This window comes from Callithrix jacchus, chromosome 5 (genome assembly GCF_049354715.1).
Source record: "Callithrix jacchus isolate 240 chromosome 5, calJac240_pri, whole genome shotgun sequence".
NCBI classification, from domain to species: domain Eukaryota; kingdom Metazoa; phylum Chordata; class Mammalia; order Primates; family Cebidae; genus Callithrix; species Callithrix jacchus.
In genome coordinates, this window is record NC_133506.1 from 12,233,306 (window position 1) to 12,252,758 (window position 19,453).

A 19,453-nucleotide genomic window follows, 5' to 3' on the forward strand; every position below is an offset into this window, starting at 1 on the left:
TTCCTTCTTCTAGAGGCCAAATTCCGACGGTCACTATTTATGCTCCATGGCCAGATTTCTTAGGAAGACACTGTCAAATCACATATTAAACTTTATGAACCAATGAAGTAATTTCTGTGTATTAGGGTTCTCCAAAGGGGTGTGTGTCTGTGTGTGTGTGTGTGTTTGTGTGTGTGTGTGTGTGTGGAGAGAGAGAAAGAGAGAGGTGGGGGTGTGAGGAGACAGAACTGAAGGAAATGGTTCACATAATTCATGTTGCAGTTCAAGTTCAAAGGCAGTCTTGAGGCAGAATTCCTTTGGCTCTGGGATCTCAGTCTTTTTTCTTAAGGCCTTCAACTGATTGGGTGAGGCCCACCCACATTATGGAGGGCAGTCTGCTCAAAGTCTACTGATTTAAATGTTAATCTCAACTATAAAAAAAAAACCAGATTCACAGTAACATCTAGACTAATGTTTGACCAAATATCTGGGCTCCATGGCCTAGCCAAGTTAAGATATAAAATTACATATGCTATCTCCCCCATACTGTAGGGTGAAACTTGGGCCCTAGTCTAAAAATCCCACAACTGGGGACCCATGAGGTGATGCTTCCAACAGAAGCAAGCCCAGGCGCCCAGCCCCTGCAGCGTGGCTTGGCCATTTTACACATGAGAAAACCAAGTCCTAGAGAAAGGCTCACTGAGCTGGTCCCAGGGTCCCAGAGCCAGCAATGGAGTCAGAGTGGAAATCCAGCGTCACTGAGCAGGCGTTCCAAGCTCTTTCTTCCTCAACTCCTCGGTCTCCAGAGCCCCTCAACTGGGAGCTTCTAAAACAACCTTCTTATTTCATGTCCTATTTTGGACGACCAGCCAGCCCCAAGCACGTTCAAACCATAAACTGCAGGGAAAAAATTAACTCATCTGGTGGGTGCTCCTTCCTGTTCCTGCCCCCAACTTTACAACCACCCTCTCACAACACAGAGCTCCTGCGCCCAGCAATCACACACAGACTCATCCTCCGGGGGGCATCTCTTTGAAAAGTGCTTTATTTCAAGAAGATCTAAGTCAGGTGCATTAAAACATATCAAATTGTTACAAAAATGTATGGCTCCCTAATGAGGCCTTGTCAGATTATGTTTAGATGAGTAAACACATCAGTGTGTAAGTTCAAAACCAAACATTGAACCAGGTCATGTACCATTGCGAAAGGCAAGTTATAATTAAGAAAAGAATACTTCACAAGGCTAAAACAATTGGGGAAACCTTCAGAAACACTAGCAATTACACACCAGCAACATCAGCCTGGATACAGGTCTGTGATCTACAGGGAAGACTCCAAAGGTAAACTGAGGCTTTCCTGTCATAGCTCGTGCATCTTGTGCTCAAACACAGTTAAAACGCAAGGGGCACTTAAACCCCACCCCTTGTAATAGGGTGAAGCTTTCTATTACATCTGAACAAAGGGGCGCCACATTCATTTTTATTTTTACGTCTCTAGGAAATCATATTTCATCTCTTCTGACTGAAGCAAGACTTTGTGCTCAACAACTTAAGTGAAAATGTGAAAATGTGTGCTGCTTTATGAGGGACGCTCATGGTGATATCCTGTCTCCCATCTCATTCTCCACGTCATGGTTTGGCCGCTTTAAGACACTGAAATTGCCTCGTCCATGTAGAAGTTTCTCTCTTGACAATGTATCTATGACATTCTTTTTTTTTTTTTTTTTTTTTTTTTTAATCCTGCCTCAGGTTTATTTGTACAAATAGCACAGGAGGACCCCAGCCCCATGCAGATGGCAGCCCCAGGGGAGTTACACCAGTCCTTCTGTCCTCACATTGGCAGACAAAGATATCTATTCTGAAGCCTTTGTAGGGGCCTGGGCACCTTTGAGAGCCTGAGCTGGAACTGAAACTGGAGCTGAAGCCTGGGCCTTGGTTTGATCCTTGGCCTTGGCCTTGACCTTGACCTTTGGCCGGCAGAGCCTGAGCCCCTTGGCAATGCGTGCCCGAGCACGCTTCCCAAGCTTGGGGTGGGCAATGTAGGCAAGTCGATCGAGCTTGCGGCTGACACCCTTTGGGATCTTGGGCTTAACCTCCTTGGGCTTTACGAGGGCCTTGATGGCCTCAGCTCGTGCACTCATGGCCTTGGCATTGTTGGCCTGCATCTTCTTTAGGCCCTTCTTGTTGTGCTTCTTGGCAAAGCGCATGTTCCTCAGGAACTTGGGGTCCACCCCCTTAAGAGACTCGTATCTTTGTGATCGGGGTTTCTTGATACCATTTCTGTGCCATTTTCGGGACTGGTTGTGTGTGGTGTGGTTCTTGGACTTGGCCATGTCTGCACCCAAGCCGCGGTTCCCCACACATTCTTTGTGCTATAGAGCTTTGACGTAAAATGTAGTTTTTGGTTGATATGGTGGTGGTGCTGGTGTTTTTTTTAAAGATAACTTCCCTTTTCTTAAGAGAGCTTCTTGCCCTTCTGTGGTCACTTTCTTTCTTCACCCTCCCAACTTTGAAATAACCAGTCAACTCCACAGAATTCTTATCGAGATTTTTTTGCATGGAGAACAGATTGGGAGGGGCCATTGTATGCCACCGATATTAGGATAAAATGTCTTTACCTAGAGGTTTCTAGCAGAGAGCACTGTTTCGTTGGTGAGGGAAGAGAGGATGGTGAAAATATTTCTTCTTGAAGCATCAGCATGTCTCAGGCCAAAATCTTGGCGCAAGGCCCTGGCATTTTTCTTGGAGATGGGTGGCTAATATCCTGAAATCCTCTTGCCTCATCTCAACTTCAAGACCAATGTGTGCGTTCTTCACCAACACGTACGGGTAAGACGTCCTTTGTGCCTTTCAGCCTCTCCCCAAGATAACCGCCCACTGCCCCAGCCCCCACCATTTCAGTCATCACCTTCCCTCTCATGTGATCATGGAGAATGTGACCTTGTGCTTAATTCCACCATCCCAGCCAGATGGGCTCAGGTTTTTCCTTCACTTGATCACGTTGTAACATAAGCCCCGGGGAGGGGAAAAAAAAAAAAAAAAAAAAAGCCAGATGCAACTAAACTGCTTTTCACAAATTGGGGGGAAAAAAACCCTATAAATTGGTATTTTGTTCTTTATGCAATTTCAGGTTCCTTGTACACAATTACATAAACTCCCACAAGTCGGTCGAAGAGTTCAAAACTGCAAGACTATGTGATACCAGTGAGAAAATCTGTTCCATGCTGTGGCAAAGCGTCTCTGTTTCAACTGCTGCTATTCCAAAGGATCTTTCCAAAATTTCTCATCAGGTTCTTAGGATGTGAGAAATGACCTCTAAAAAAGGCAGGACAGAATCCAAAAGTGTGGTCTGCATCACGTGGAAGTGTGTTGTGTAAGATGGGATCTCCTCTTTCACTTCCACCTCCTGACCTCCCATCTTTAAAAAGGCTGGTCTGCCTTAATATTGCTCCCTTGGAAAGTGACCTGGCCAACTAAATATGTTGCACTATTTCCATGTTTAACACTGTCATAGTGCTGGTGCAAATCAAAGAGAACTCTTATAAACCAGAAATCGCTGTCCAATAATAGTGGTTAGTAGTTTGCTTTGTGGAAATTCTTCTCGCAAGTCCTCCAAGGAGAATTACTGGAGCCAACTAAGGCTTTGAACATTCAAAATAAAAATTATCAGAAGAGTTCTCCAAATTATTTTCTCAAATGCAAAACTCAGGAAGTGTTTGCATTCACAGAATGGTTCTTTCCCATCTGTAACAAAGGAAGCCTCTCCTGGTGCCCACTCCTTGTCTTCCTACACCAATTCTGTGCAGTTTGCAGAAGCCCTTCTGGGTTTCCACTCTATGCCCCACAGGGCTGGTGCTGCTGACCCTATGGAGGAAGGAGGCTTGCTATAACACCCATGGCAAAATGCCAGGGGCAGCATGCCATCTCTTTGCAGTCTACATTGAGACCACAGCTTTGAGGCTTTCAAAGATGCCATAGGTATGAATAGGGGCAGGAGGGTGCCTGGGGTAGAAACATCTCCACCAAAAAGGTCCACCTTCCTTTGGAGGCACCAACCAGCATCTGTCCTTTCCTCAACTGCCCAGCTCTGCAAACCTTCCTTGGAGAGAAGGTGAGAAGAGATGGGCAGTATCTTACCCCAGCTAGGCTCAGAGATGTCAGAGACGCCCACTCTTAGAAGCTCCTGGTCTTGCTTGATTGATCTCTACAGCCAGGTACCCAGGTCCAAGCATCTGTCTCCCTCCTCAAACTGGATCAGCCACACTGATGCCCCGCTGCCTGGCAAGCTTCCTGATGGGAGTCCCAGAACACAGACTGTTCTTGCCCTTTCCCTGCATTGGGGTTGACTCTAAAGATCACCTAGGTGGCTACTAAGAGAAGCTAAGAAAGAAGCTCCATCTTCCCCATGCACCTTCACCAGGTGGCCTAAAGAGCTTCCCTGAACCCCATAGTCAGTACCAAGATGAGGCTTCATTCTTGGAATGCATTTCCACACACAAGATGAGGGCAACTTGCAAGAACCCAGAGGTTGGAAAGAATAAAGTCTTGACTGCAAACATGGCCCCAGCTTCAAGTGCAGGAAGACCCTTGATGCCGTGAAGATGGGCTGGGTTCAAGGCACCTGTCATTTCTGCAGGTAGCCTCGACACTTCCCTTCAGCCTGAAACTTCCTGGCCACGAGGCCCTGGCCACACTAGCTGGGCAGCACCATGTGCACACCAGTGAGATCTTTGTTTCTTGAGACCTTTCCTTTCACTCAAAGAAGTGCCAGAGAGATGGGTTGACAGCTGGGTACAGAGAAACACACAGGATCCTCTCTGTCTCCTAGAGGTAGCCATGGAGGCAAGGACGGAGGCAGAATCCACTTTTTACAGGTTTCCACGTAGAACATCACACAGGTCTTTGTCATTTAAAACGATCAAAGTTTCCAGTGTAAAAACATGGGGGCTATTGCATCTACCCCCGGATGGTTTATCTTTTTATTTCCATCAGACTGCCCTCAAGATTATGTGGCTGTTATTTTGTTAATTTCCAAGGCTCTCACATTCACTGGTCCTTCCAGGAATACAGGGAGAATTTCTACCAACATATAAACAACCCAAATGGTGAACCTGGAGAACCCTCTTCCCTTTCTAAACACAGGCAGACATGTGGCTTCTCCCTGGCACTTGAGAGGTGAAATCTTTCCTTCAACCTAAAAGCTCCTCAGAACGTGGTTCCTCTGTTTTCTGGCCCATAAGCAGCACATTGGCCAGGCTCATGGCTCTTGTGCTGGTTGCCTGGAATTTAATTACATGTGAAAATATCAGGTAGGCACATGGACACGTACCATGTGTGCACACACATGTACACACACACATTTTGGGTCCTCCTTATAACCAAAATCAAAAGTCCTTATGAGTGGAAAAAAGGAGAACAGGGGTCCAGGGATGGGGGGGCTGTCTGCTGACTTCTACATCCAGCTCCTCGTAGCAAATGGTGGCTTGGCCGCAGCTGGGGAGGTTTGCATCTAAAAGTTTCCATGGAAAGAAAGTGCCCAGCTTCCTGGGGGTCTTATGGCAATGGCGGCTCCTGGGGTGCCCAGATCCCCTCATTCTCGTGGCTCAGATTGTTGCTGGGGTCTCGGCTATCTCCTCTAGCCTCTGCCGAATCATCAGCCGGAGCACAGTGTACCTGGAGACAAGAAACAGGCTCAGGTGGAGAGCAGCCAGCAATGCACACTTCCCTAGGACCTTCCCGGCCACCCAGGTAACACCAAGGTCACACCAGGTACCAGTGCAGTCAAGTGCCCTGCTCCTTTGCTTCCATTACTGACCCCTACCCCTCTTTAGCTACTTTGTTGCTTATGTTCATTCCTACAACACAACCAGAGGAAATAAAGAGGCCAAATCCAAATTAGATTATTTTACTATGGGTAGAACATCTGGTCAAAAAAAAAAGGTAAAAAAAATAACAACAGCAATAACAAGCATTCTACAAATTCAGTGTGTTTGCTTACTATGTCCAAGACTGTATGCATAGTACTTCATATGTACAGTAGCTCATGAACCCTCACCTAGGCTAGATGAGATAAAATTGCTAACAGTTGACCCTCTTGGGGAGTCCCACAAAAATGGCAACTCCATATGGTCCAACCCTATATCAGAACCTGCATTTTGCAGAAGCCATAGCAGCTACTAGGCATGGAGGTCCGTGGCTTGGGGGCAGTTCAGTTTTCCCATGACTTCCCTGAGCTACGGCACTGCAGCTGCAGGAGTGGGCACTGTCATGCAGGATAAAAAGACATATTCCTTATGTCTTTAAACATATTCCTTTAAACTTTAAACTCTTTAAAGTTTAGGACAGAGTTGGCCAGGCACAGTGGCTCACGCCTGTAATCCCAACACTTTGGGAGGCCGAGGCGAGTGGATCACTTGAGGTCAGGAGTTCAAGACCAGCCTGGCCAACATGGCAAAACCCCATCTCTACTAAAAATACAAAAAAAAAAAAAAAAAACAGCAGAGATCGTGTTACCACACTCCAGCCTGGATGACAGAGTGAGACTCCATGTCAAAAAAAAAGTTTAGGACATAGTAAGTGTTCAGTAAATGTTATCAGACTAGTTATGGTCATCGATACAGAAAATCCAGCACTGGCTCTATTTTCCAGTGGCAAACATTAATCACTTATTCAACCACATCTATGAAAGGCAATCTCTTTTATGACTACACTTGGCAAATAAATCACAAAATCCTCCCCAAAAAGAAGCTTTGGTTTTCAGTCAAAATGCAATTTCCAGAAGAGAAATGTTACCAAGGGAGGAAGGGGGAGAAGAAAGGATTTTAGAGGTCAGTAGGGCAGGCTACTTCCACTGCTAAGACAGCCTTCCTGAAATCTCAAACCTCCGGGTCTTGGTTAGCACTCTTTGCCCTCACCCCTCAGGCAAGCGGTGATAACACTAGCCCCAGGGACTGCACTACCCCTTGAAGTTACCCCAGACTCTGCCCAAGTCTTTATAAATAGCCCCTCTATCAAACACCCTTCCAAGACCCTCATCGGAGTGAGCATCTATCTCCTGCTGGGAACCTGATCATATACTTCAGAAACCAGGGCACAGTCACCTCCCCTATTTTTGAATCTAGACCCCAGAGAAATTTTAAACCAACACCTTTTCAGAGTCTTTCCATAAGAAGGAGGACAAAAGACACTCTGATGTCCCATCTGATGTCCCAAAATGAGAAGCTGACACAAGAAGTAGAGAGATGAACACATGACACTGTCATGTCCGCACTTGAAATACAGATTTGTCAACGGGCAGCCCTCCCGAAGAAAGCCCAGAGACCCAGGCCCACGCAGCAGCTCAGCACAGGCCCAGGAGAAGTGCACCCCGGGCCCCAGAGGCCACTCGTACTTGCGCATCAGCTTCTTCACTTCCCGATCTTCTTCCTCCTGGAGCTTCTGAATGAAGCTTTTAAGTACCGGCATCTCAAACTTTATATACTGGGCCACCTGGGGAGAAAGAAGCGAGTCTGGGTGCATGCCCTTCCCAGCATCAATTCCTTTCAGGGCTATCCTCATACAAGGCACAAAGCCTTGGGAAGTCTATTTTTTTTTCCCAGAAACCCAGGATTTACTTAAAGGCAGGAGCTAAGTCTCATTCCTCTCCAGGCTGGGAAGGAGTCTGTGACGATCACTTCACTTATGTGACACCATCTCACAACTTCTCATTTTTCATGTAATGCATTCAGTTCATGATGAAGTGACGCCAAACATAGAAAAGCACTTTCTCTTGATACAGGAATGCAGAGAAAGAACTGAATCCATTATGTTTAATAAACCCCTTTGCTCTGCCCTAAGAGAATGGAAGGAACCAGGGTTCAGAATGACAAATTGGGTCTCAAGTTTTAAACAAGCATCCAAATATGAACTTGCTTTGGAGAGGCTGTGGGTGCCTCTGGGGTGAGTTAAAAGTTTAAAAATGGCACCAGGCACGGTGGTTCATGCCTGCACTTTGGGAGGCTGAGGCCAGTGGATCACTTGAGGTCAAGAGTTTAAGACCAGTCTGGCCAACATGGTGAAACCCTGTCTCTACTAAAAATACAAAAATTAGCCAGGCGTGGTGGCACACACCTGTAGTTCCAGCTCCTTGGGAGTCTGAGGCAGGTGCCACTGCACTCCAGCCTGGGCAACAGAGCGAGACTCCATCTCAAAAAAAAACATTAAAAAATGGCTTCCCTTCCCCCACCAGAATCCCCACCCTGCTCTATCAACTCTCTGGCCTGGGAGAAGTATATTTCTCTACCCTATTAATGTTGAGCTCATCCATGTGACTGGCTTTGGCCAATGGAATGTGTGTGGACATGACACACCAAATCTGAGTGGAGGCTTCAAATATGCTTACATGATTTGGCCTGGTTTCTCATGCTCCACCATCTGCCATGAGGAGCACCCCTATGAGCAGTAACTACTGCCCCAAGACCCTGGGGCTCTGGATGAGTCACATAATGGCAGACCTGAACTCAACCCACACTTAGAGTAGACCCATTGCTAACAGACCACAGAATCATGGGCAAAAAAGTAAATGTTTGCTGTTCTAAGCTATTAAGATTTGGAGATGTTTGTTACCATAGCAAAAGCTGACTATTACATGGCTCACTTCTTGTATTTTTTTTTTTTTTTTATGACAGGGTCTTGCTGTATCTACCACCCAGGCTGAAGTGCAGTGGTGTCATCACAGGTCACTGCAGCCTAAACCACTTGGGCTCAACTGATCCTCCCACCTCAGCATCCCAAGTAGCTGGGACCACATGCACACACCACCATGCCTGATTTTAAAACTTTTAAAAAGTTTTTTGTAGAGACAGGGTCTCGTTTTGTTGCCTGGACTAGTCTCAAATCCCTGATCTCAAGCAGTCCTCCTGCAGCGACCTCCCAAAGCGTTGGGATTACAGGAGTGAGCCACCACAACCAGCCAACTGCTAACTTCCTAGCATCGCTAAGAGTGTTTGCAGACATTTCTCATCCCTCTCACAGTACCCTAGGAAGGTTCAAGCAATTTATTCCTTCTATGGAAATCACTTTCTGCCTGGGCATTCCTCCAGTAACTCCCACCTTCAACCTGGCTTCAAGAGAACCTGGTACTGAAGAACAGCAGTAAAAGGGAGCATTGGTCAAAAATGTCATTCTATACCCTAGTTGCAGGTGACCCAACCAAATCCCCACCCTCCTGAGGACAGACCACCTGACCCAAGGGGGACTCACATCATAGGTGACTTCCTCCACCTGGTCCTTCTCCATGAGAAACACTTTGGAGACCTGCTCACATGGGCCCTGGAGGATTCGGGCAATCAGCGGGTAATCGGTGGTCTTCAGCTTCTGTTTCTCTGCAATCACACACAACCAGGGGCAGCCCTGAGTTTGGCCTGAGGCCTTTCTCACATTAAGTAGTGGTCAATGCAGGGGTTCAAATGGACCAGGACCTTAGGAGATGCTGCCATATAAGTAAGGAGACTGATTTACAAATGAACTATTCCATAGATGTAAAAAGCAACCTACTCCCACTCCCCGCCCCTCAACAGTACCACCATGCCTCAAACCCCTTGGAGGAATTGGGTTTATCTGTCTCTTGAGAAAATCTAGTTCCTTTTTTAATAGGCAGTTAGGTTTAGGATTTTTTTACTGGCCACATAAGGCAATCCCCGGTGGACTCACACAGCAAGCCCATCAGCCTTGAAAGCAAACAACATTTGGAAGTTTCCAAAACCCAAACAACAAGAAAAGGAGACAGAGGTATTTTTTTAACTTGCTATTTTGAGATAATTAGAAGTTTTAAAGTACACTGTGTCCTTCAGACTTACCACCACTCGTATGGACCACGTACAAGGCAAACTCCTCTGCTGAATTCTCAATCTGAAGCAGGAACAAAAGATACTTATTGAAAGTATCTATTTAAACATCCCAACTTCGAGGCTTTTTCTCTTCTTTAACAATACAAAGCTAAGTATATTTTAGGCTGTTCTGAGGGGAGAGCTATTTATCTACAACTCTCAGAAGTGATGAGAAGATCGAGAAGGCAGATGAGTTTATCAATAATACAGTCATGCGCTTAACCAAGAGGATGCATTCTGAGAAAGCGCATGTTAAGCGCATGACTGATTTCATTGTTGTGCAAACATCACAGAGTGTACTTACACAAACCTGGATGGCAGAGCCTACTACACACCTAAGCCATATGGTACAGCTATTGCTCCTGGGCTACAAACCTGTACAGCATGTTACTAAACTCAATGCCGTAGGCACTTCTAACACTGGGAAGCATTTGTATGTCTAAACATACGTCAACACAGAAAAGGTACAGTAAAAAAATTGATTATAATCTTAGTAAAAAAAATAATAATAATCTTATGGGACCACTGTCGTATATGTGGTGCATCATTGACCAAATGGGTCGTTCTGAGGCACATGACTGGGACAGATAATAGCTGCCATCTATTGCAATATGCCAGGCATAGTTCTACAAGCGTTAAAGGTTTCAACCCATCTAATGCTCCTGACAGCTCCTGACAATACCATAGCGAGGTCCCATTATCCTCATTTTACGATGATGAAGCAGAGGCAGAGGTACGTTAAGTCGCCCGCCCAATTCATCCAACTCACAGGTGCTCAATGGAGATCTAAACCCAGAGCCTGTGCTCTTAGGTTGCTAGGCTACACTGGCTTCCATTAAAAATAAGAATACCTGGTCTCCAAGAGATTGTGGAAAACACAGAGCAACAGGACTTTAAAAGCACTCCTGCACTATAATTTGCACATCTATTTAAGTATCATATTTCATATCTCAAAGTAGGTTTCCCAGCTGTGTCCCAGAAGTCAATCTTTGCACTGAGCCCAAAACCAGTCATCAGGCCCTAGGGTCCTTCTAAAGTAGCCAGTAGCCCATGAAGGATTTGAGGACTGATGTTTCTCAAACTTTGGTAGGCACCGAACCCCCTCCCCTGCAGGTTTGTTAGACGGCGTCCCCGGCCTACCCCTCACAATTTCGGATTCAGTGGGTCTGGGGTGGGGACTGAGAATCTGAATTTCTAACAAGCACCCAGGTGATGCTGATGCTGTGGACCTTGTCTTGGATCATGAGAATCTAAAGAACCCAAGCCCTTTGCCCAGCATCCTGCAAACCATACCATTCCCATAACTCCCCGCACAACCACTCTAGGGGTCCCAAGGCACATCTGTGACCCTATCTGTGGCCAGCCAACAAAGGGAACTTGCCTTAAATTTGTTGAGCAGAAGCTTCAGGACCTGTGGGGTGGTCATGGTGCTATTGATGCGGACGTTGGTGACAGAGCCATAGGCTGGAGTGAACACGGATGTCTGTCAATAGAAGGGGCCAGCTCAGGGTGGGAGTGGGAACAAGGACCCAGTGCTAAAATCCAGGTGCGGTACAGGGCACAGTGACGATACTCACAGTGTACCCCCTGGAGCCCTCGGCAGCCTGGCAAGCAGCAGGCTTTACAGACAAAGCAGCCCTCCGGGTTTGCATAATTCAGTTCATGCTCTACACTCACAAAGACCCTTCCTCTGGGACTTCAGCACAAGGCTGTCTCTGACTATTCTCCCACCATGCACTTCCCTCCAGGGGTAGGATTTGAACAGAGCAGGAGGAAAGGAGGGGTCAGCTAGCTCGGGCAGGGTTGGTGGTGCACTGACACCCCCAGGACTGAGACCTGCAGCTCTGCTTCGGAAGCAGCCCTGAGCTCCAGGAAAAGCCAGACCATACACCAACTAGGGGCACAGTGTGCAAGAAGAGGGCGTAACATGGATTTTCTTGGGAGGGACTGAGAAGCTGTGTTTATGGGATCTTCAAGGATACGGCAGGGACTGCTTTGTATAACCCCACTGAATTCACCCACCACCCTAGGGGGGAACCCACAGGGGGACTCTGAGCCTTCTGACCTGGGGTCCCTCCACCCTCAGGAGCCAGCAGGGCTTGCAGCCCACCCACAACCCAAAGACTAAACAGCAGCACACACTTGGCTTCCCAGGCATGGCCATGGCTGTAGCCCTGAGGTGGCAGCTGCCCAGGAAGGGGTCCTCCCCCTCCCTGTCCCCCCATCCACTTTACCTTATGGTTGTAGAAATGGCCATTGATGGAGAAGCGATGGCGTCTGATTCGCCGCTGGTCACTAGGCGTCCTCACATTGCCACGGCGACGCACCCCAACATCACTGCGTGTGCGCATCAGCTGTGGGGTGTCCTCCTGCAGGGGCTTCAGGCCCCTGGAGTCTGAAAAGTAGAGGCAAATGAGCTGTCTGTCTGGACCTGGGACATGGCACATGGTCCTCTCTTTGTGGCCAGTGCTACAGCACGCACTGTCTCCAAAAACATGTATTTTATACAAATAGTATTCTCTGCTGGGAGAAGACATAATGCAGCATTTACTGAGAATCTACACAGTGAAAAGTTCAGAAAACACTTCAGACCCGAACTCCCTGGGTTCAAATCCCAGCTCCATGATTGCCATATATCACTAACCTGTCCGGGCCTCAGTATTTTTATATATAAAATGGGGATAATAATAATATCCATCAGAGGAATGAGTTGATACACATAAAGTGCTTAGGCTAGTGCCTGGCACAGGATAAGCACGATATAAGGGCTAACGAGATACTGCAAATGAACTCTGACACATGCTACACAGGGATGAACCTTGAGGACCTTATGCTCAGTGCAACAAGTCAATTACAAAATAGCGAATACTGAATGATTCCCGCTGTATGAGGTACTTAGAGTGCACCTCACATAAGTGTACTTCATATAACCGAGGTACACTCTTAGTACATTCTAGGTACATTCAAAATTACAGAGACAGAGAGTAGAATGGTGGTTGCCAGAGGCTAGAGGGAAAGGATATGGGGAGCTATTGGGAGTTTAACGGGTACAGTGTTTCAGTTTCACAAGATGGGAAGAGCTGTGGAGATGGATGGTGGTCATGCTTTGCATTATGAGTATATTTCACACCACCGAACTGTACATTCGAAATGGTTAAGATGGTAAATGTTATGTAGATCTTACCACAATAAAAAAAATTAGAAAAAATAATGCTTAATAGAGCATACATATAAAAATACATGGTGTTCCCATGGCATATTTCTATCTTGTATGTATATAAATATAAAATATTGACATTAATCATAAGCAGGTTAATCTTATTAAAATATATTTAATCCATGTTATCTATAAAAGATTTTGCAAACTGACAATATCCATGAAAATTTAAACCCAGAAATTCCACTTGAAAGAATCATATGTGCTGACGAATGTGTGACGTGACACATGTGTAAGGCTACCGACTGCAAACTTGTCAGAGCAGAGACTGAAAATGACTTAACTGTCTACCAAAAAGGAGTGATGACATACATTATCCTTTTTCCATACAATGAAATAATGTAGAGCTGTAAAGAATAAGGAAGTTCTTTATAAATTTGTAAGGAAAAGTTCTCCAGATAAACCGATCAATGAAAGCAAATGTGCAAAATGCTACCACCTGCAGAAATAGGGAAAGAAAAGAGACTACTTCTGACCAGGCACAGTGGCTCATGCCTATAATCCCAGCACTTTGGGAGGCTGAGGTGGGCAGAGCACTTGAGGCCAGGAGTTCAAGACCAGCCTGGCCAACACAGCAAAACCCTGTCACCACTAAAAATACAAAACTTACCTGGGCTTGGTGCACATGCCTTTACTCCTAGCTCCTCAGGAGGCTGAAGAGGGGAGATCACTTGAACCCAGGAGGCACAGAGCCAAGATTCATGAAGGAAGGAAGGTAGAAAGGAAGGAGGAAGGGAGGGAGAGAGGAAAGGAGGGAGGGAGGGAGAGAAGGAAAGGACAGAAGGGGAAGGAGGGAGAGAGAGAGGGAAGGAGGGAGGGAGGGAGGGAGGGAGAGAAGGAAAGGACAGAAGGGGAAGGAGGGAGGGAGGATGGGAAGGAAAGGAGGAAAGAAATGGAAGGAGGGAGGGAGGGCAGAAAAACTACATCCGCCCATAAAGGTATGTCGATGTGTTTTGCCTGTATTTGGATAGACTATCTGAGGAAGGATGTTCTTGGGATGCTTCTAGGTAGGTGGATGAGGTGGGTGACTTCATTCTCTCCCTTTGAATCTTGAACCATACACATTTTATATTCTCAAAAATAATTAACAGTTTATACCATGTACCACAGCGGTCTTCACATGGTTGGTCCCTAGCTGGAAGCACCTTCCCCCACACATGTACCTGTGGGGCTTGGCATCTGGTCACCCTCCGGAGGCGCATCCACCTCTGAGATCTGAACATTGGGCACAGTCAGGGGCTTCAGGATGGTTCTGGGGGTGGAGAAGACAAAGGGGAGAGGAGAGACAAGTTTAACCCCTGTGGAGAGATGCCCCCACACCTGCTGGAGAACCCCACTCCTGCAAGGGGAGAACTTTGCTATGCCAGGCTGGGTACTGGCACACATCAGGTGATGAAGGGTGCAGATGGGCTACGCCGAGCATCCCATGAGGCTAGCCCAGCTCCTAGGCCAAGCGGTGGGTGGAGAGGGGGCAGTTCTGGAGGGAGAAGATGTTCTTTTCCAGCAGCTGCAGCAACACAAGCATCCACTTCATCAAGCCCAGGATAGAGGATACCAAAGAACAAAACCCATGTGCTGCCTGCACTGCTTCTAAGCTTGTATGGGTTCTGTGGCTTATTTGGAAAACTCCAATAATAGCCATTTGTTTTGCAGGGCGATTCCCGTTCAGACTCACTGCTGTTGAAGAAATAACTCATAATTGCTTCTGCCATTGAAAAGGAATGGAGAATAATAGGTTGACCACTACAAGGGCCAGGACAGCTTTGGAAGGGGCACTGACAGTGCTCTCAGGGTTGCAAGGACGGAGTCCTCATCTAAGCTGAAGAAAGGGTTACGAGGAGGCAGTCCAAGCTGAGACCCTGGTTTGCCATCATAACTGGCAAATAATTTCTTGAAGCCAAAAAGGACAAAGAGAGCCGCTCAGAAAAACATTCAAAATCAACAGAGGATTTGGCTGGAAAGGAGAATCATATTTGACCAATGAGGACCAACGCATGGTGAGAAGAGCATGGGCTCCCTGGGGCCCAGCAGAGACAAACTTCATGTTCTAGGTAGGATAGTTTTAAGGGAGGACAATTAAAATGGAAAATCTGAAAGAACTTCCTATTGTAATTTAACTCATATACTTCTGAGCCACAAGATGAACCTGGCCAGAGCCTCTGGGGAATGGTGAACCCTTGGCAGCCAGAGCAGCCAGTCCCCACTCCCTGATTTAAAGCCCTCATTCTTGCTGAAGCAGGAACTGGTCTCAGTATCCTTCACTTTTTTTTTTTTTTTTTTTGGCAGGGGTCAGGGGGCAGAGTCTCTGTCACCCAAGCTGGAGTGCAGTGGCGTGATCTTGGCTCACTGCAATCTCTGCCTCCCAGATTCCAGTGATTCTCCTGCCTCAGCCTCCTAAATAGCTGAGATTACAGCCGTGCACTGTGCCCAGCTTATTTTTATTTATTTATTTATTCACTTTGTAGAGTCAAAGGTTTCACCATGTTGCCCAGGCTGTTCTCAAAACTCCTGAGCTCAAGTGATCTGCCTACCTCAGCCTCTCAAAGTGCTAGGGTTATAGGTGTGATCCTCAAAGTGCTAGGGTTATAGGTGTGATCCTCAAAGTGCTAGGGTTATAGGTGTGATCCTCAAAGTGCTAGGGTTATAGGTGTGATCCACCATGCCCAGCCTCAGGGTCCTGCTATACACAGTAGTCTAGGCATTCAGTTTATTATAGCTGACATCTAAAGGACATCATTTACCAGTCCTGAAAATTCTACCAAAGTATTTTGCAGGTTGCAAGAGTCAACCAAGACGAGCCTGATACCACAGGGAAGGGAGAAGAAGCAGGCGGAGTGAGGGAGCCCTTGGCAGCCCAAACCAAAGGCGGCAGGGCCAAATGAAATCTTCAAAGTCATCTCACTTAGGGAATAGAATATAAGTGTGAGGTCAGGGTCAGGCTGTGAAATGGACTTGGCCATTGGAAATCAAACACAGCCATAACGTTGGGCGTGGTGGCTCACAGCAATAATCCCAGCACTTTGGGAGGTCACGATGGGAGGACTGTCTGAGGCCAAGAGTTTGAGACCAACCTGGGCAACATAGTGAGACCCCATCTCTACAAAAAATACAAAAATTAGCCAGGTAGGGCTGGGTGTGATGGCTCACATCTGTGGTCCCAGAACTTTGGGAGGTCAAGGTGGGTGGACAGCTTGAGGTCAGGAGTTTGAGACTAGCCTGGCCAACATGGTCTCTACCAAACCCCCTCTCTACCAAAAAATACAAAAATCGGCTGGGTGTGGTGGTGGGCACCTGTAATCCCAGCTACTCAGAGAATCCCTTGAACCAAGAGGCAGAGGTTGCAATGAGCCGAGATCACACCACTGAAATCCAGCCTGAGCAACAGAAAAAAAAAGACAGAGGGTGTGCACCTGTAGTCCCAGTTGCTGGGGAGCCTGAGGTGAGGGAATCGCTTGAGCCTGGGAGGTTGAGGCTGTAGTAAGCTGTGAATATGCCACCGAACTCCAGCCTGGGAAACAGAGTAAGACCTTGTCTCAACCAAAACAAAACAAAAACACAGTGATAGTGCTGAAAGCAAAGCAGAGCATGAAACCAGCAAAGTTAGATGAAGCCAAAGAACCTGGGGGTATAGCTCAGTGGTAGAGCATCTGACTGCAAGAACAAGGAACCTGAACCAGACACCTAGCGCCTATGGGGTGGGCAACAATTTTCCTCCTTAACTCCCCTTGGAAAGAAACCAGACCAGCTCCAGGGTTTGGCCACATAGTAGGGTTCTCTCAATTGTAGAGAAACGTAGATTTGGCCACGGAGTTTAGCAAAGTGTTCAATGTGGCCAACAGAGATGGTTTGGTTCTCATTTAAACCAGAAAAATAAAGGTCACTGTGGTTTTGGCTGAGAGGCAAGCATACTCCACCCAGGCTGGGGCCGGAGGCAGTCAGCATCGGCAGGTTTCAGGATGGAGCCAGGTTAGTCACTTGATCCTAAAACTCAAGTCCCAGAAAGACAATAAAGAAGGCATTCAGCAGCACATTCGGTGGCTTACTCAGCCATGGAGGATAACAACGGACAGCATAGGTCTTCCCGGCGCTTCTGGTGGGGACTTGGACTACCCACCATCATACCACACCCTGGCTCCCCATGTGGTCTGCAGGGAGCACACCCCTGGCTGATGTCACTTGGCTGACTCTGACAGAGCCTGACATTCCTTTTCCTCTTCCAGTTTCCCCCAAGATTCAGAGAGTTTTGGTCAGAAGTTTCAAGTCATAAATGCTTTGGAGCAGGGCCATTCTATGAGGAATGGTCCCAGTGCGGAGGATGCTGGGGCATGTGGTGCCCTGTTAGAAATCTGCAAGCTGGGCCTCACTAGCCACCAGCAACTCTGCTGAGAGCTCTCCCTGAGGGAGGACTCTGTGACTCAACAGCTCCCTCCTATGACTCAGCGGCTCCCCTCCTGTGACCTCATCAGTGATTGTGGTGACAGGAAGGGGGCCCAATCACAACCACATCTGCCCCTTGTTCCTCATTCCAAGCCCAAGACAGGTGGAGAGTAAAGGTGGTAGGAGGAGGAGCCAGGATCAGGGCTGGATAGAAGAAGTCAGCTTTATCTGCTTGAGACACATAGAATCCCCAGGCATCCTGGTCATCTCCCGTCCCCATCTCTCCTCACTCACCCCTGAGCCCCCAGGTTACAGCCAGAGTGCCAGGAGGAAGAGGACGGAGGGGGCCGAATGCGCTCGTTGTCATCCTGCATCTGCAAGCGGATGGGCCGGCGTAGGCCCCAGGAGATGTTCAGGAGCCCCTCCACGATGAACTCATCTTCTTCCTGCCCACAAAGCAATTGGAGTGGTGAGCCCAGAAAAGCCCCCACCGAAGCCAAGACTGTGCTGAAGGACAAATGACACATTCTTCATATGTCCTAGCTGGGTGCCCCCAGTTTGTATTCACAGGATGGGGGAAGCTGCCCAGTTCACACCCCAGCTCTGAAACACCTTTCCCCAGCCCTGAAGCTGACCTCACAGATCAGCACAAAAGTTGCGGTGAAATTCAAATACATATGTGCAAATTATAAAAGCATTGTTTTTCTTTTTATCCTAATGACTTTTAAAGAAAGCAGAATACATGTCTTAAAAGAAGTGAGACTGGCCTTGCTAACAGAAGCGAGAACTGAATGCTTGCGTTAGCTACATCCCGTCCCCTACTACGGAAAACGATGTTTTGAGCTTTAAGTGTTTAGCAATCCAACCCAGTGGTTGAAGGAAACTTAAAGCAACACTTCCTGAAGTTTATTCAACAGAACACAAGCTCCTCTAACAGATGAACTGTTGTCTTTAAGAGGGTGTCGAGTGATCACGAGCTGGGAGAGGCTGTGCTAATCAGATTTCCTAACAGCAGACCGTCCCAGGTTCTGTAATAAACTAACGGGCTACATGACAACTTTCCAGCAGGTGAATAAATTTTGCAGGAGTCCCTAATTCATACTCAAAGGTTGCTGACTAATTAGAAGTTAAATGTAAAACCATTCTAAGGCCATTTATAAGTTCTATCGCAAAGAATTGGGACTCACGACTATGAAATCCTTTACTCATGGAGCACTTCTGATCATTTCTTCTATAGGACACACCCCAGGAAAGCTATTTAAGAACGAAAATCTTGCATAGCCCTGCTACTGATTAGTAAAAGCTTGGAGGGAAATCCCTAAACGAATCAGCTCTCCTCTCCCTAGTCTCAGAAAAACCTTTCTCAACCCATGTTTTATGGGCTGAACTAGTGTCAGTTCTGGGTCATGGCCACATCTTCAGGACAAGCCCCATACATGAAAATGACATCAGCCCAATGAGCAACTCACTTGGGCCCCAAAATCATCCTCCAAGAGGGAGGAAGGAATAAAAGAGGGCAGGAGAGACATGAAACCATTTTAGGGCACTTAGGAGTCTTGGGGAGAAAAGCTTCATGTAAACACAGGCGATTTACACGGCCTTCCCCCGGTCAAGTTGGGCATCATTAGTTTACATAATTGTAGGTCAAAATTTAACCCAAAACAGGATTTTTGTCTAAGTGGAGTGGTTTGAAGGACACGGAATAGGCCACTACATCCTAGGTACTGTCCCCAAGCAACCTGCCCTAGCAGCTGAAATTCTACCATCTGTTATCTCTATCTATGGATTAAATCAACACAGCTTGATAACCTGAAAATGTGTTTCAAAGGGCATTACACATATGGACCTTTCTATCAGTCAAGAGTGCTTGAGTATAAAGTGCTCCATCAGACTCCTTCATAACTCATCATCTATCTGATAACAGCCTGCAGAGAAATGGATACGGGAAGAGTAAGCTCGGTTTCGGGATGCAGGCCAGATGAGTGACAAAGGCAACCTAGGATGACCAGGTGTGG

The 19,453-nt window shown here is 47.0% G+C and overlaps 1 protein-coding gene across 23 annotated transcripts in view; it reads right to left on the reverse strand.

The window, feature by feature from the left end:
* Positions 1 to 1,006: 1,006 nt before the first annotated feature.
* The window catches only part of RASSF2 (Ras association domain family member 2), a 45,580-nt gene continuing 27,133 nt past the window's right edge, over positions 1,007 to 19,453 (reverse strand). For 22 of the 23 annotated variants that reach the window (XM_035298308.3, XM_078371314.1, XM_078371317.1 and 19 more), the window contains 8 exons: positions 17,733 to 17,884; positions 14,225 to 14,313; positions 12,079 to 12,239; positions 11,226 to 11,327; positions 9,815 to 9,866; positions 9,219 to 9,340; positions 7,369 to 7,466; positions 1,007 to 5,651 (listed from right to left, as the gene is read on the reverse strand). In XM_035298308.3, coding sequence (XP_035154199.1) covers positions 5,582 to 5,651; positions 7,369 to 7,466; positions 9,219 to 9,340; positions 9,815 to 9,866; positions 11,226 to 11,327; positions 12,079 to 12,239; positions 14,225 to 14,313; positions 17,733 to 17,884 — 846 coding nt within the window. In that variant the 3' untranslated portion in view covers positions 1,007 to 5,581. Of the gene's footprint in view, positions 5,652 to 7,368; positions 7,467 to 9,218; positions 9,341 to 9,814; positions 9,867 to 11,225; positions 11,328 to 12,078; positions 12,240 to 14,224; positions 14,314 to 16,471; positions 16,570 to 17,175; positions 17,427 to 17,732; positions 17,885 to 19,453 lie in introns of those variants that run through there. The other variant, XM_054255207.2, reaches the window with a different exon arrangement.